The sequence below is a fragment of the Populus alba genome, chromosome 19 (genome assembly GCF_005239225.2).
Source record: "Populus alba chromosome 19, ASM523922v2, whole genome shotgun sequence".
Lineage (NCBI taxonomy): Eukaryota > Viridiplantae > Streptophyta > Magnoliopsida > Malpighiales > Salicaceae > Populus > Populus alba.
Window position 1 is genome coordinate 9,723,325 of NC_133302.1, and position 15,239 is coordinate 9,738,563.

General features: G+C 29.6%; 1 protein-coding gene across 1 annotated transcript; it reads left to right on the forward strand.

The window, feature by feature from the left end:
• On the forward strand, nucleotides 1–2,063 carry LOC118056756 (transcription factor MYB1). Its single transcript, XM_035069094.2, has 2 exons — nucleotides 1–492; nucleotides 1,185–2,063. Exons 1-2 carry the CDS (start codon nucleotides 191–193, stop codon nucleotides 1,813–1,815), a joined length of 933 nt encoding a protein of 310 aa, XP_034924985.1. The 5' UTR covers nucleotides 1–190; the 3' UTR covers nucleotides 1,816–2,063.
• Nucleotides 2,064–15,239: the final 13,176 nt, after the last annotated feature.

Genomic DNA, 15,239 nt, shown 5'->3' on the forward strand with positions numbered 1-15,239 from the left:
TGAATTATTTGGGATCACATGCTAGAATCCCGCCGCCCATCCCTATACTTTTTACCATCTGTCCACGTCCGACCTTTCCACTTCCTTTACCTTCACGACCTTGCTGCATATATACCCTTCGATTGTTCTTGTTCTTGGCAGAAAACAAGATCACTGTATTAAATTGGGAGTCAAGATAATATAACCAGAGATGAGGAATCTATCCTCAACAACTTCAAAAAGGAGCAGGAGTGTACCTACACCATGTTGTAGCAAGGTGGGCATAAAGAAGGGGCCATGGACACCAGAAGAGGATGAGCTCTTGGCAAACTACGTCAGGAAAGAAGGTGAAGGGCGGTGGCGCACGCTCCCGAAGCGGGCAGGACTTCTCAGGTGTGGTAAGAGCTGCCGCCTCCGCTGGATGAACTATCTCAGGCCTTCTGTTAAGAGAGGGCGTATTGCCCCAGACGAGGAAGATCTCATTCTTAGGCTTCACAGGTTGCTTGGTAACAGGTATCTGTAATATTCCCTGTGTAATGATCGGATTTTATGGTCTCGGGGTTGCTGATTCTTTTCTCTCTATTCCCATCAGCTGGGACATCCATAATTAGGTTGATTTGGATCTCTCTCTTGTTTTTAATTTATTCTGTTTTTTTTTTAGGGTTTTGTCATGCTCTTCCTTCCTCAAAAAACTAGAATGCTTGACTTTCGATTAACACTTTAAATTGTCTCAGAAACGTAATTGCTGGGCTCTAACTTAAAAGGGTTTCCCCTTGTTTATTTCTCTTACCTTTCGCTTAGCAATCCGAGGTTCTATCATCATCATGAATCATGATGATCCGATCTCCATCTTCTTTGGAACAAGTATATATTCATACATGCATGTACGTGTGTGCACGTATTTATGCTTCTCTTTTTTCTTTTTCTTTTTTAAAATCGTCGTATTTATGTTATTGCTCCTTTTGTCTTCTTTTCTGGTTCCTATAGCAACAGCGTTCTAAAACTAACTCCAATGTATTGTACTACTTTATTTGTCAACGTTTTACACAGTTCGATTAAAAGAGAACAGAGAGTAGATGGGCAGATTTAGGGTTATTGGAAGTCGCCTTTTGGTTTTCGAATTTGAAATAACATAGATCGATGTTTACTAGTTCGTAATTTTGTCTGTCAATCTTACTTTTGTTTGGGTTTCCTTCTTGGAACAGGTGGTCTATGATAGCTGGGAGGATACCAGGGCGCACAGATAATGAGATTAAGAATTACTGGAATACCTGTCTCAGCAAGAAGCTCATTAGCCAAGGAATAGACCCTAGGACTCACAAGCCTTTAAAACCTCACCCCGATTCCTCAGAAATTGCAAATGTTCCAGTCCAGAGTTCTAACCCTAAATCTTCTCCAGTGGATGAGAATGGGAGGGTCTATCGAACTGTAGCCACTAGAGTAAGTGAAAACTTTACAGTGACTAACCTGGATCAGTCTCCTAACCAGGCTGCTGCTGATGCCACCGAAAACTGGCCAAATCGTGATGGTTTTAATATGGGATCATTACAAAGTGGTTATGGACGAAAAAATGAAGATGCTTTCATTGAAGATATTGGAAATGAGGAAACTTTCTCCTCATTTCTGGATTCCTTGCTCAATGAAAATGTGTTCGTGTATCAACAACGACAACAGTTACAGCAGCAAAATATGCTTGGACCTTCTTCTAAGCTTGCGGTTTCTTCTTCACAACTTCTCAGTCACGCAAACATTTGGGAAGCTGAAGTCTCGCCTCCAATGGCAGCCTTAGGTGGTGACAAGGGCGTGGGTGGGGCTTCAAATCGTCTTCCAGTCTGAACTCAATCCTGCACCACAAGTGCTTCAAGAAAATCAAACGGGTGTGATTAACGGTATGTATCATGTAATTGTATTGTGTTGTTCCAGTAATTCAGTGTGCTTACAACAATATTCTTGCTGCTCGAAATTCTACGTGTGGTGATTGTTTAAGGTAAAATGTATCACGTACTCTATGCATTGCTGTATATGAACTTTGTTCCATACTAGCCAAGGTCAAATTATTGCTCTAAGTCTTGCAAATTATGAAATGTATGCGTTTCAATCTCCCTCCCTCCCTCCCTCTCTCTCACACACACAAACCCTATTCTCTTTAGTTCATTCGGAAAGTCTCTGTGGATCAGACTCCTAATTCTTATATCGATATGTAAGTGAAAAGGTGATTAATACGAGGAAATTTCTTTACTAATACAGCATATATAAACAAGAACATCTATAATTACATTAATGTTTTTGTTGGCGCTCAGAATAGACGACAAAGACATAGACAAAGGGAGCTGATATAAGAAACCATAATTTAAATCTGTGATTAAAATGTAAAAGAACACTTTGCATTGGAAAAAGAAGTTTTCGCATCGTTTCAAGGCAATTTAAAAGAGGTTAAATGAAAAAATAAGCCTTCTTTATTAATTTTAAGTGCATGTGATAATCTAAAAACACAAAATGTGTCATGAAAATAAATGATTTAAGAATAAAAAATAAAAGGATTAATGAAGGGATGAAAACTTGGACACAAAAAGCTTATTTTTAACAAAAAAAAAATAGTTTATGTTCTCGAATAAAAAAATAAATTTCAAAAACGAAGTTTGGTTTGACCTAAAATTTAAGGTAATTTTGGATGTCTAGCCTTTAAAAGGCATAAATAAAGGGGAAATAAAGAGCAAAAGGAAGCTTTTCGACTTGGCAAATGATTCATCAACAATGTTAGAGGAATTTGGAGTAGACATTCATGCACATCTATTTTCACATGATTAATAAGCATAATAGGAAAATATTTATGTGTGAAGATATACTACTAATAATTATCTGGTATATAGTCCTCCACTACCATTTTAAATGTTTATAGTACTGTATTTTAACTTTTGTAGCCGTGGTGCGTGCATGCGCCTTCTTAAAATTTAGCTGAAATATCCATGTCTAATTTCATAAAAAGTATGTAATTCCATTCTATAGTTTTATATATACTGCATTATGTAGCCGTAGTACATGCATAGACTTTCCTTCACTGTTCATTAATAAGTGCAGTGTTTGTTTTTGTGGTTAAAATCATGTTTTGTGATTTTTTAAATTTGTATGGCTTGAAATTGATTATTTATTGGTATTTTTTAATCGTTTTGATATAAAAAAAACAAAAAACACTTTAAGAAGTAGTTGTTATCATACTCCCAAATACTACGTATCTAAATGTCTACTTGGTAATACAGTGCAATGTATTTTTTAATTAAATATATATCAAAATAATATTTTTTAAGATTTTTTACACTAACATGTCAAAATCATTTAAAAACACATAAAATCATCAATTTGATATCTTTTTAAATAATTATCAGTTTGAAAAACATTTTGAAACCGTATTACTAGACATATATATGTACAAATTTCTACCAACACACATGTATAGATATTTGTATCGGTATAAAAAGGATGCTTTTAAGATGGAAACTATATACACACATACATGTACTAATATACACACTATATGTACATATAGAAACTTGTATTTGTACACAAAGAAAGCTTTTAAGATGGAAACTAGCCTTAGTGGAGGGTATTCCAGAACCATATACCATTACCACTATCTGGAATTCCTGATACTAATTGTTTTATATATGAATAGCATCTTGCCTTCACGTACCATCTAGGGTTAGCTCTTTAGACGAAGGTTTAAGGAACAATTCAAGCATGGAATCCGTCAGGATTTATGGTTTTTTTAGAAATCACCATGTCTAGCCTAACCCTAGAAAGATTTAAAAGAGAGAACACCATCATATAGGCCAAGATCGTTGTTCTTATGATTGAGGGCATGATCACAGCTACAATATAATTTTAGCTCCTAGATTATCCCACGAACACTGCAAAACTTGACATCTAATAACTAGAAGAAATTCTTTTGTCACCCTAGACTGCAGAAAATTTATATTTATATTATACATTCAATAGAATAATCTATATTGATCTCAAATCTTGAATTTAAAGAGCTAAGAAACAGAGCAAACTTCTTTATTTATCAATCCAAACCATTAATTAGAATTCTATTCGATGAACATTCAACTTTAGGACCTCCATGATCATTTCAACGAGTATAAAATTACTTTCCAGTGATGTTTTGATGCTTTACATAAGTGTAATAATTGATTCATCTAGATAAATGTTTTTGACCGAATGTTTTTATTTTAAAAAAAATAAAAGTAAAACGACTGGAATTGAGTTTAAAATAAAAACATGCATACCTTTCCCTCTCCACCAATGTGCAATTAGAGCCTTTTTGAAGAGTTATGCCTTTATTTTTTATCAAATTATATTTTAGTCCTTTTAGTTTGATAATTATATGATTTTGATCTAAATCTTTATTTTATTTATTCAAGTTGTTGGTTTGACAAAGAACTTGAGAGAATATTGCCACAAAACAAGATAAGAGAGGGAAAGTTATTGATAGTCCACATTCCAACAACAAAACAACTTGTTTTTGGTGTCTATGGTTTCCTCTCAACAAGATGAATTCCATCAAGGTATTTGTTTACACTTTATTTTATCGGAAACAACAAATCAAGGTTAAGAAATTTGTTTTTTGTTTAATTCTGTATTTTTGGACTAAATTATGGGTGTTTGAGGTTGAAAAATTTGTTCTTCAAGGTTTTAAAGGTGTTTTTTTAGATTTTCTTAAGTTAGAATAATTTTTAAAAATGGTTTTTTTGGTTAACAAACTCACTTCTTGTTTTTCCAACCACCTTTTATGGTGGTTAGATTCTAAAAAATACAAATGAAATATTTTTTTTTATTATTTTTCATAATTGAAGGCCCCTTAAGTCCATGATAATATATATATATATATATATATAAAAAGGCCAAGCATTCTTGCCTGGCTAGCATCCCCGTGCCTGCTTTTTTAATGGGTCTGATGCATTGGTCCACCCAAGCTGCATTCTTTTTTTTGACAAACAATGTTACAACCTTGTTAAGTTCTCTAATGGGAAAACCTTTTCTTTCTTTCTTTTTTTTTTGACAAAGAAACTTGTTACAACGTAGATCAAAGGTGAAATTTAGAAGAAAATTAGCATTGAACATATTTAATGTCGGAGACACTCAAATATCTTTAATTTTTCAGTAAAAAAGAAAAATCCAGATTTTTTTGCAATTGGGAAATAGTCTCGAGGACAAAGGTATGGTGTAGCTAGCTTTTTGGCGTAGAGAAAGCAACAAGAAAGATACAAAAAATGGTTAGGAGAGGTTAGGAGTGTATTGTCCTTTTCGACAACACAATATATTATGAAAGTTAGATAGATTTTACTACGCATGTGAGGTTGATACATGTGTGTGAGTGTGAATTTGACTCGTGGGTGGACTCTGTTTAGGTCGATGATGCATGTTTTATTGTTGCCTTTAACGTAGCTCCACAAATTAATCTATGAAGTCCAATGGAGGTAGTAGCTAGCTAGCTTACTACACGCCATCCTCTATCTACCTCTCTTCTCTCTATATTTATTCTTCATATATAGCACTGAAAAAATGGAGAAGTTGATACAACTGGAACCCACAGAGCATATTATTAATAATTCTCTACTCTAGCTAGGAATCTAGACAAGAAACTCATTGATGTTTCATGAAGTAAGAGATGAACATGGAAAGGGAAAAGAATTGCCAAATACTAAAGACACCTTTTAAAAAAAATCAATTCAATTCAATAGCTTAAACTGTTATTCGAGGTTCAAGATATGATTTTCGTGATCGCTTATTCATCAAAATTCTGATATTATATTAAAAAATTAATTTAACACAATAATTTAAATTGTTAAATGAGATCTCAAACTATGTTTAGTAACGAATAAACATTAGAAGTTGTATATATATCAAGTCATATAATCTCTGAGAGTTCAGGAAATCAGAGAAAAAGGAGATCAATCTTCGTTGCCAACACACACAAACATGTAATCATGTAAACTAAGTAATGATCAAGCACAGCATCAATGGAGGGGGGAGGGGGGTTGTGTTGAGTTCATTGCAAACTCACCTGGAATCGGACACGAGAAGCTCTCAGCCACTCGTCAGGTTGCAAGGCACCAAGCATATGGGCATCAGTGTTTCTCCGTTGCGCTATCAACAAAACTGAAAGTGCAAATTTGTGGGAGGAGAGAGAGGAAATTTTCTGGGAAACCCAAAACTTGTGGAAACGTACATGGAAGAACCCAAAATCTGAAAGATCAGAAGGTGACTTTTTGGAGTCATGTGGAACATAGCGTGTACGCTTTCTAGTGAAGAGAGAGACACCAAACATTCTGACATGAAAAATAACTGCTTTATATATGGGATTTTTTTATTATTATTATTAATGTAGAACTTTATAAAATTATGTATATCTTAATTAATTTTATAGATTTTAAAATTAACAATCATGTAAATTTTTACTAGTTTTAAGATTTGTGAGACTTGAATGTATAAAGTTGAAGTATTTTTTAAAATATATATTAAAATAATATATATTTTTATTTTTTAAAATTTATGTTTAATATGATTAAAATAATTTAAAAATAAAAATTTTTGTTGTTTGTTTTTTTGATTGTTTTTTTTAATTTTTTTAATTTAATTTCTGTTATATCTTAATAAATTTTTTCCTTTATCATTTGGTTTCATTTAATTTTTTCTAATCAAATTTAATCCTTATTCAATTTGATTGTTGTTTGTTTTTTTTTAACCCTTTTATAATTGAATTATATTTTAATTTCATCTCTTAGCATTTGATTTTAAATTATTTTTATATCAATTTTAGTTTTTATTTTTTTTACTATTTATTTCTTTTATTTTGAATCCTGTTTTTTTTCAATTCCTTTTTTTTTAATCTTTTTTTAGGTCTGTTTTTAAAATTAATTTTTATTCTATTTTATCCACCAATAATTAATTTAGTCATGATGTCTCATAAAAAACATGTTTGGGCTTCAATGGTCTTTAACACTTCACACCTAACCATTATCTAAAAGAAACTATTTCTCACGTGCTCTTACAATCTAAACAAGCATTCTTTGTATTTAAAGGAAACATCTTTCAACCTTTAACCTAAACTTCTTTTGAGAAAGAACTCACCTTTGATGATTATTGGTTTCTAAATAACCAAACTTAATTCACTTCTTTAACAAATACAAACCAACTACAAACCCTAGCCACATGTTCCATGCATGGACCCTAAACAAAAACATTCCATGCTTGAAGAAATATAAATTACCAACATCCAAGAGCCCTAAAAATGTTGCCAAAAGAGTTATGGGACCATGGTTAAACCCTAATGCACTTACAGCAATAATAAGAACATGGAAAAACTTGATCTCACTTCTAAACCTAATGACCTAGATCGAACCAAACACATAAAGCACATCATTTTCATGTTATCCACACCAACATAGTTAAGAAAACTCATTTTGTTCATGATTTTCAGAATCAAACTAGGTCTTTTACCCATATTATCATCAAGCATTAACCAAGAATACTAAAATAAGAACAAAGTATAAAGCCACACACGTCATGCTAGCAAACCATGTTCATGTTAAAAGATCATCGCTTCGCATGTCATCATAATCAAAACTGGTTACTTGAGGTTAAAACCACATACAACAAAAACCCAAAACAATCAAATAGAAGGATTGAGCATCAAGGAAACACGGGATAATTAAGCTTACCTAAAAGAGTGTTGCTACTGGCGCTGCTGTGAAATTTTTCCAAGAAATAAAAAAAGCTTCCACGGTTTCTTTAGGAGGTTATACAAGCTCCTTGAGGTCGTTGCTAATTCTTGTAGCCCTCACCATTGTCCCAAGACCATTTGAGCTCGAAGAATCAAACCAAAAACACGAATATAAACCCTGATAGCTACTGTAGTCGTGTTTTTAACCTTTCTGTCCAAACCAAGATTAGCCCTCGCCTGAAACTTCTATGGTGGTGTTATAATGCTTTTAAACCCTTGTAAGCCTTCTTTTGAAGCCTGCAATCATCTCAAGAAAAAGCTAAAATGACTCTGGTAGAGCTCTACCTTGGTTGCCATGACCCGAGTGTGTTATTTCTTCCTTCTTCTCTCCTTTTTGTTCCTTTCTTTTCTTTTCTTTTCCTCCTATCTCCTTGTTCTTTTCTATCTTTCTAGCCTTCCCTCTCCTCCTCTTTATCCTCTCTATCCTTTTAACATTTGTTTTCTACTTGTATTTCTGCCTTGTTACTGTCTAGTATGTGTCTTTGAGGGGCTTTTTATAGGCGAGAATGAGGGCATGAGGGGTCTTGAGCTAGCAAGATCAAGACCTTTGATTCCTGAGAAATATCACATCGTTGGTTGCAGCTCACAAATGTCCTTGCCTGAGTTGCAGACTGACAAAGTTGGGTACACAACTGTGTTGTTGGTTTTTGCTGTTTTGGCAAAGGTTTTAACATGAGTTTTGCAGAGGGTTTCAGGGCTCCAAATTAAAGAGCGAGAAAGAGGGCTGGTGTTGCAGGTGCAAGGGAGAGGTCGCTGTCTTCATTGTCTGGTTCGAGGAGAGTAGAAGAGCTTTAAATGGCCTAAAACATGATGCTTGCATGATCCTTCTCTCGCGTAAACAAGCTGCGTAGGGGAGGAAGACAGTAAAACAGAGATGTAACCAAAAAGATGTCATTTTCATGTTGTAATTAATTATTATTTTTTGCCTTTTTTATTGTGACGTTATTTCGAAACTCACCATTTCATTTAAATGGACTCGACATCATTTTTATCTCGTGTAAATTAAGGTTTTAGGGTTAACAAAACAATGTCTTTAAAGATCTTCAATCCAGTCCTAAATCAGGCTTTATTTTTTATAAATTCTTTTAATTTTCCCCTAATCATTCTAAACTTGGTCCCTATATTTTGGAACCCATTACAAAATGATTCTTAGTTCTTTAAATTATATAATTTCAATTATATTGGCTTTATGCCATCGTCAAAATATTTTTTTAAAAAATTATTATTATTTTAAAGTTTTTTTAATTATATTTTTATAAATCATCAAGGCTGTATTTAGATTTATAAAATTAATTAGTTTAAATTAAGTTACTTCTCATATATTTAATTAAAATTTTGATTTAGATAAAAAATTGAGTTAGACCTAAATAATTAAAATTCGTTCCACCTAGAAGTGTGGACTGCGCTCATCCGTCTGTCATTTCTCCTTTTCGTCGTTTCAATATTTCATCTTCCCATCCCATCATTCCTCTTTTTCATCTACCCGTCCAAACATAGTATGTTCCCACTTACCTAGGCATTAAATGTGCCCGTGTACTTTAATTCCTATGTGGTGCTTCGCTTGCATTTAACTAGCATTAAATGTACCCGTTAAAACAATGTTTTTTTTTAAATATTATAATTAAAGCAAAATATAGTTCCGCTGGTTATTTTATAAATTTATTTTTTAAAAAAATATTAATTTGAGAATTACAAAGTTTAAAATCATTAAAAATTCATATAATCATTAATTTTAAGGAGATTTCAAGAAATTAATCAAGAACATGTAAATTGACACAAACATTTAAATTTAAAAAAAAAAACACAAGAATGAATTATAGAAAAGAAGACGACTGGATACCATAATTTAAAAAAAAAAAAAAAAAAATTGGTGAGCACTGCTTTTGTCAAAAAGAGAGAATAAAGACAAGGAGATAAATCAACTTACCACATAATTTGATGAGCACGCGCGCACCCACTCGCTTCCACCTACACAGGAACAGAAGGTGCGTGCTCTATCTAACTTAAAAATGATGCATTCCCTGCTAGAAGCTCCCTTGGCAGCATTAACTCACCTACTCTTGATGCTCCTGAAAGCGCTTTCACGAGCACAAAGACAAGGAGATATTTTGCTAGCGGAGACACATCAACAGCTTGCCTCCTCACCACCACCTGCGGTGCCAATTCGAGCCGCGCCTTCTCCTGGGCCGCCAGGTTAGCAGACAGACGAGCACCAGGAATCGACTAGAACTAGTCAATTTATTATATATTCAAGTGAATTTCAATTTAAAAAGAGTGGCGATATTTCTTGAAAATAAGGAGAGGGAGGGAAATAGAATTCTAGTTCTATTCTTTGTTGCAAAATAACCCAAGATTGTTTGATAGAAATTGAAATATGATATATGATTCAAGAATCTTGATTTTATACATAAACAAAACAAACAAAACACATGCAAAAAAAAAAAAAAAAGTGATAAACAGTAGCGCAATATATTTGGAAATGTAGTTGTGGTTATTTTTTAAAGTGTTTTTCATGTTGAAATACATTAAAATAATATTTTTTTATATATATTTTTAAAATCAGCACATCATAACAATCTAAAACACAAAAATAATTAATTTTAAATAAAAAATAAATAAATTTTTGTGGAACACGGTTTGTACCGCTTTCCCAAATATTCTCTGTGAATAAACCAAATAATAGGAGTGCAGCCTATTTAGGAGTATGGTTACGGTTGTTTTTCGTGTTAAAATATATTAAAATAATATTTTTTTTATTTTAAAAAATTAGTTTTTAATCAGTGCATTAAAACGATCCAAAACACATAAAAAATTAATTTTTAGCAAAATAAAATTTAAATTTTTGTGGTACATAGTTTACACTGAGTTCCCAAACATTCTAAATTATGAATAAACCAGATAATATCTATATTATTAATGCTACAAAAGGGTGGAAAGCCATTAGAAAAATAAGAAGAAATAACCCAATAGTTTTTTTCCTCTAGAACTTTTAGGCGATTTTTGAACTACAGACTCGACATGATCATTGGCAAGGCAGCCCCTTTATAAATCCTTCTGAACATGATTTTGAAGCTTGTTACGAGCCCGACCCAACTACACTAGGGTCAGGCCCAGCTAGAAGTGTAAGCAAGCCCAAATTTCTTGTACTGGCCCATCTTAAATATTTATTTGTAGTGGATATTGGTTAGAGGATGCTTATGAGAAAATTATAGAAGTGATTTTTAAAAATGTTTTTAAAAAATATATATTAAAATAATATTTTTTAATAAAAATTATTTTTTATATCAACATATCAAAATGATACAAAAATATAAAACAAAAATTAATTTAAAATAAAAACAACTAAAATTTTATAAAATAATGATTATACCGTTGAATAACCACCCACGCTACTCCTAATTTATTTGATACACAAAAATAAGGGAAATATTAAGAAGGGTAATTGTTTCACTCCAATGATGGGGAAGTGAATGAATTTATTCGAAGGGAAGTTTTTTATTTTTCTTGTGCATCTCCTCTTGAAATTAATACTATATTATTCGTTGTTTACTTCCATTTTAGACCACAAACATATATTATTTAATTTTTAATAATTTTATTTCGTTTAAAATTTTCTTATTTTTATTATTGAGATCCACTCCTACCCATAGTGTTTTTAATTTTTACCCAATATCCTTAAAACTTCTCCCCTCTATACTTTTTATACCCTTAATATATCATTTTTAAACCTTATCCCCTTAACATTTTTTCTTAGAAGTTTTTATCTTATACTAAACAATATCTAAAGCGATGTTTGGAATGAATTTTAGAGGAGGAGAAATTTTAAAGAAGCTCGAAATTCCCTCTATTTTTTTTTAATTTAAACTTATTTTAGATTTTTTTTTCTTTTATTTCTTTTTTAACCACAAATGTATATCATTAAAAAAACTTTACAACCATATTTAATATAAAACTAGATAAGTGATTCAAGCTATACTATTGGCTAGATTAAAAAAAATCTTAACCCTAAAAAATTATAAATGTTGTTATTAAAAAAAAATTATGACTCACATTATTGACATGATTAAATTTAATAAGATATTTTCATTTAATTATATCATAAAACAAGAAAAACAATAGTTCATGGACTGGATTATTTTTATTATTGAGACCCACTTCTACCCATAGTTTATTTTCTAATTTTTACCAAATATCCTTTAAACTTCTCCCCTCTTATATTTTTTACACGCTTAATATATCATTCTTAAATCTTATCCCCTAAAAACTTCTTCTCATAAAATTTTCATCTCATACCCAAAACAATCTAAAAAATGAAACTTATTTTATTCTCTTTTTTTCCTTTCATTTCTATTTTGAATCATAAATGTATATTATTAAGTGTGTTTTTACAATCATATTTAATTAATATAAAATACTAAATCTTATTTGTATTGGGATCCATAATTATTCGCAATTTCTTCAACTCTTACTTAACATCTTTAACATTTCTTGCACCCTTAATATGTCACCCCTTAAATATTACTTCCTTAATATTTCAACTCTAAATTTTCACCTCATGCTAACACACATCCTAATTATAAATTTAAGTGGTTATAATAGTAAAAAGATGATTGATTGATGAAGTGTTAGAAAATATTTGATAACTGTGTAAAAACTATGCGAAAGTAGAGTCCCTTAGATTTTAAATCAAAAAATATAGTAAAAAAATTTAATTAATGTGTTAATGGGGTCTAATTATGTGTAAGAAATAGAAAGAATGAGCTATGATTAATTTTTCATCTTGAGAAAAATTGAAGTTTTAAGCCCCGAATAATCCCTCCCTGAAAATTTTTTCATAGTTGACCAAAAAGAAGGTTTAGAAAGTATTTGAAAATATAATAATTATTATTTTTTAAAGTATTTTTTTTTCAAAAATACTTTAAAATAATATATTTTTTATTATTTAAAAATTATTTCTGACATTAATATATTAAAATGATCTAATATTTAAAAATATCTATGAAACATAAAAATAAAAAAATCAAATATTTTTACTTACTTCAAATCACACACAGCTTGAAAAATTAATATGAATGTGATTGGCATTTTATATTTGGCCAATTAATTAATATTGTTCTTTCAACTAGACAGTAGACTCACGATAACTTTTCTTATGGTAATTGCAAAATCACAAAGCTCCATCTTTCAAAATTCAAATAGTTAATGCTTCTAGTTTAATTTTGGATGCGCTAATTCTCAAGGTCGGTCCCAGGTATTAATTATATATATATATATATATATATATATATATATATATTAAAATCTTTAAAAATATTTAAAAAATATTAATTTAATAACTTTCTAAGTGAAATATATTTAAAAGCAAAATATCATACTCTCAAATATTCATTTAATTTAACTTAATGGGTCGATCTTGAATCTCACCTAAACTGAGTATTAAAAAAAATAGGTGAAAGTTGACTCATCAAAGTCGAGGAATTGATTAAAATCTTATTTGATTTTTTTTTTTAATTATTTTAAAATAATATAGTTTTAATTAATTTTTATTGGGCTAAATTTAATAACTTTGGATGGTTTCGATAAAAAAAAAGATAAAAAGTGTAGGTTGTTGTATCATTTTTTTTATCTCTCCATTTCTTTTTAACAAAGACTAGATGAGTACTCTCATGCTCTGCTAGGAGAAATTTTTTGAAATATAGTTTTTATTTAATTATATAATAATAAAAATAAACAACCAAAATTATAGTTTTTTTAAAATTTTTTTTTTCTAATTCATGTAGTTTTTTGTTGTTTTGACAGTAGAATAGTTTTTCTTTATTAGCAACATAGTTCATTAAACACAAAATAACATTGATGGACGAAAAAATAGTTTTTTTTATGAGAAGCATTATTTTTAAGTAAAAACTCATTATGATTATACAATAAAATTTTAATTAAAAATCATATCTAAATATTTTGTATACAATTGAATAAAAAAGAATAATCAATATAAGAAAATTATAATAAAAAATAAAAAAAATCTGAAAATTGAAAATTTATTTTCATTGAGTATTCATGATCACATAGTTCATTAAACACAAAACAAATTAACAAAATGATTGCTAATTTTACTAGAAAATGGTATAATTTTATTTGAAAATAATTTCAAAATCAAATGATATTTAATTGAATAATATCTTTAAATATAATTTTATTTATATTGAATTTTATATAAAATTTAAGGAAAAAAAACTAAAAAAATATATAAAAAAGATCACACATATGGGCATGAATGGCTGGGAAATTCAATATATATATATATATATATATATATATATAACCATAAACATGTGGAAGGATAGACTCACATGTCTAGTTTTTTTTTATTTTAAAAAAATTATGTGGACAAAACATCATTCATCCTATTTTTTAAAATAAATAGACGATGCGTTGTTAATTTATTAAGATTTTGGCAAGTTAGGGTTTGAGTTTTAAGATCCATTTTCTAATTTATTTTTATCTTAAAACACCCAAAAAAATGCTAAGAACCTTATCAAACCTACTTTCAACTTCAAAACCTTTAAATGATCAAGAAAATCTATAATTAAATAGAATAAAACAAATTCCTTAATCTATGTTTATTTTTTCCAACAAGATAAAGTTCAAAATACCATAACAACATGTCGCTTGGCAAGATGTATATATTGATACCAAGATCAATTTTATATGATGAGAATATGGTCAACCGATCATTTTCTTTTTTTATTATTTTCAAACAATTTTCTCTCTCTTATCTTAAAATTAATCGATTAAGATGTTAAAAAAAAAAAAAAAAAGTTTAGGATCTAAGCATAAGATACTAAATTCAAAGAAGAAAAAAAAGGAGTAAATAGAGACTTTTGGATGAAAATGAATTTTTTCATGCAAAAATAAAAAAGACATGTTTGTTTAATTTGATCATTCTTCTTTTATTTGTTTTTTTATACCTTAAATTAAATTATAAAAAAAAATATTAAACAACTTGAATTTACAAGAATTAAAAAAAAAAAAAGAAAGAAAGAAACCTCAATATATGAAATATCTCTCAATATAATATGCAATGATGAAATTGAAAATAAATAAAGTTTAATGATAAAAATAAAAAACAAATAAAATAGAAATGTTCATAGAACATTACCATCGACAGTAAATTTAGATGAATAAACAATAATGCACACATTTAAAAATGATAATCTTTTAGTTGTTTTTCACTCATAATTTTCTCATGCGTTGTTGCATACTAGTTTTCAAAATTATTTTTATTTAGTTGTTTTACAATTCAGGTAGATGTGTACATTAAAGACAACAATTTGAAGAAGGATGAAAAAAAAAACATTTTTTATACATGAATTGTTTTTTTATTCATGTATTTTTTTAGTTTGAACAAAAATATTTTTTGCATTAGCACCGCAGGTTTTTAATAAAAGGAAACATTTTTAAAAATAAAGTAAGAAAAAGCAGT

Excerpts from the sequence above, each read along its gene's own strand:
- LOC118056756 (XM_035069094.2), top strand. The coding sequence starts at position 191 with ATGAGGAATCTATCCTCAACAACTTCAAAAAGGAGCAGGAGTGTACCT. Across the intron at positions 493-1,184 it reads CACAGGTTGCTTGGTAACAG|GTGGTCTATGATAGCTGGGA; the intron begins GTATCTGTAATA and ends TTCTTGGAACAG.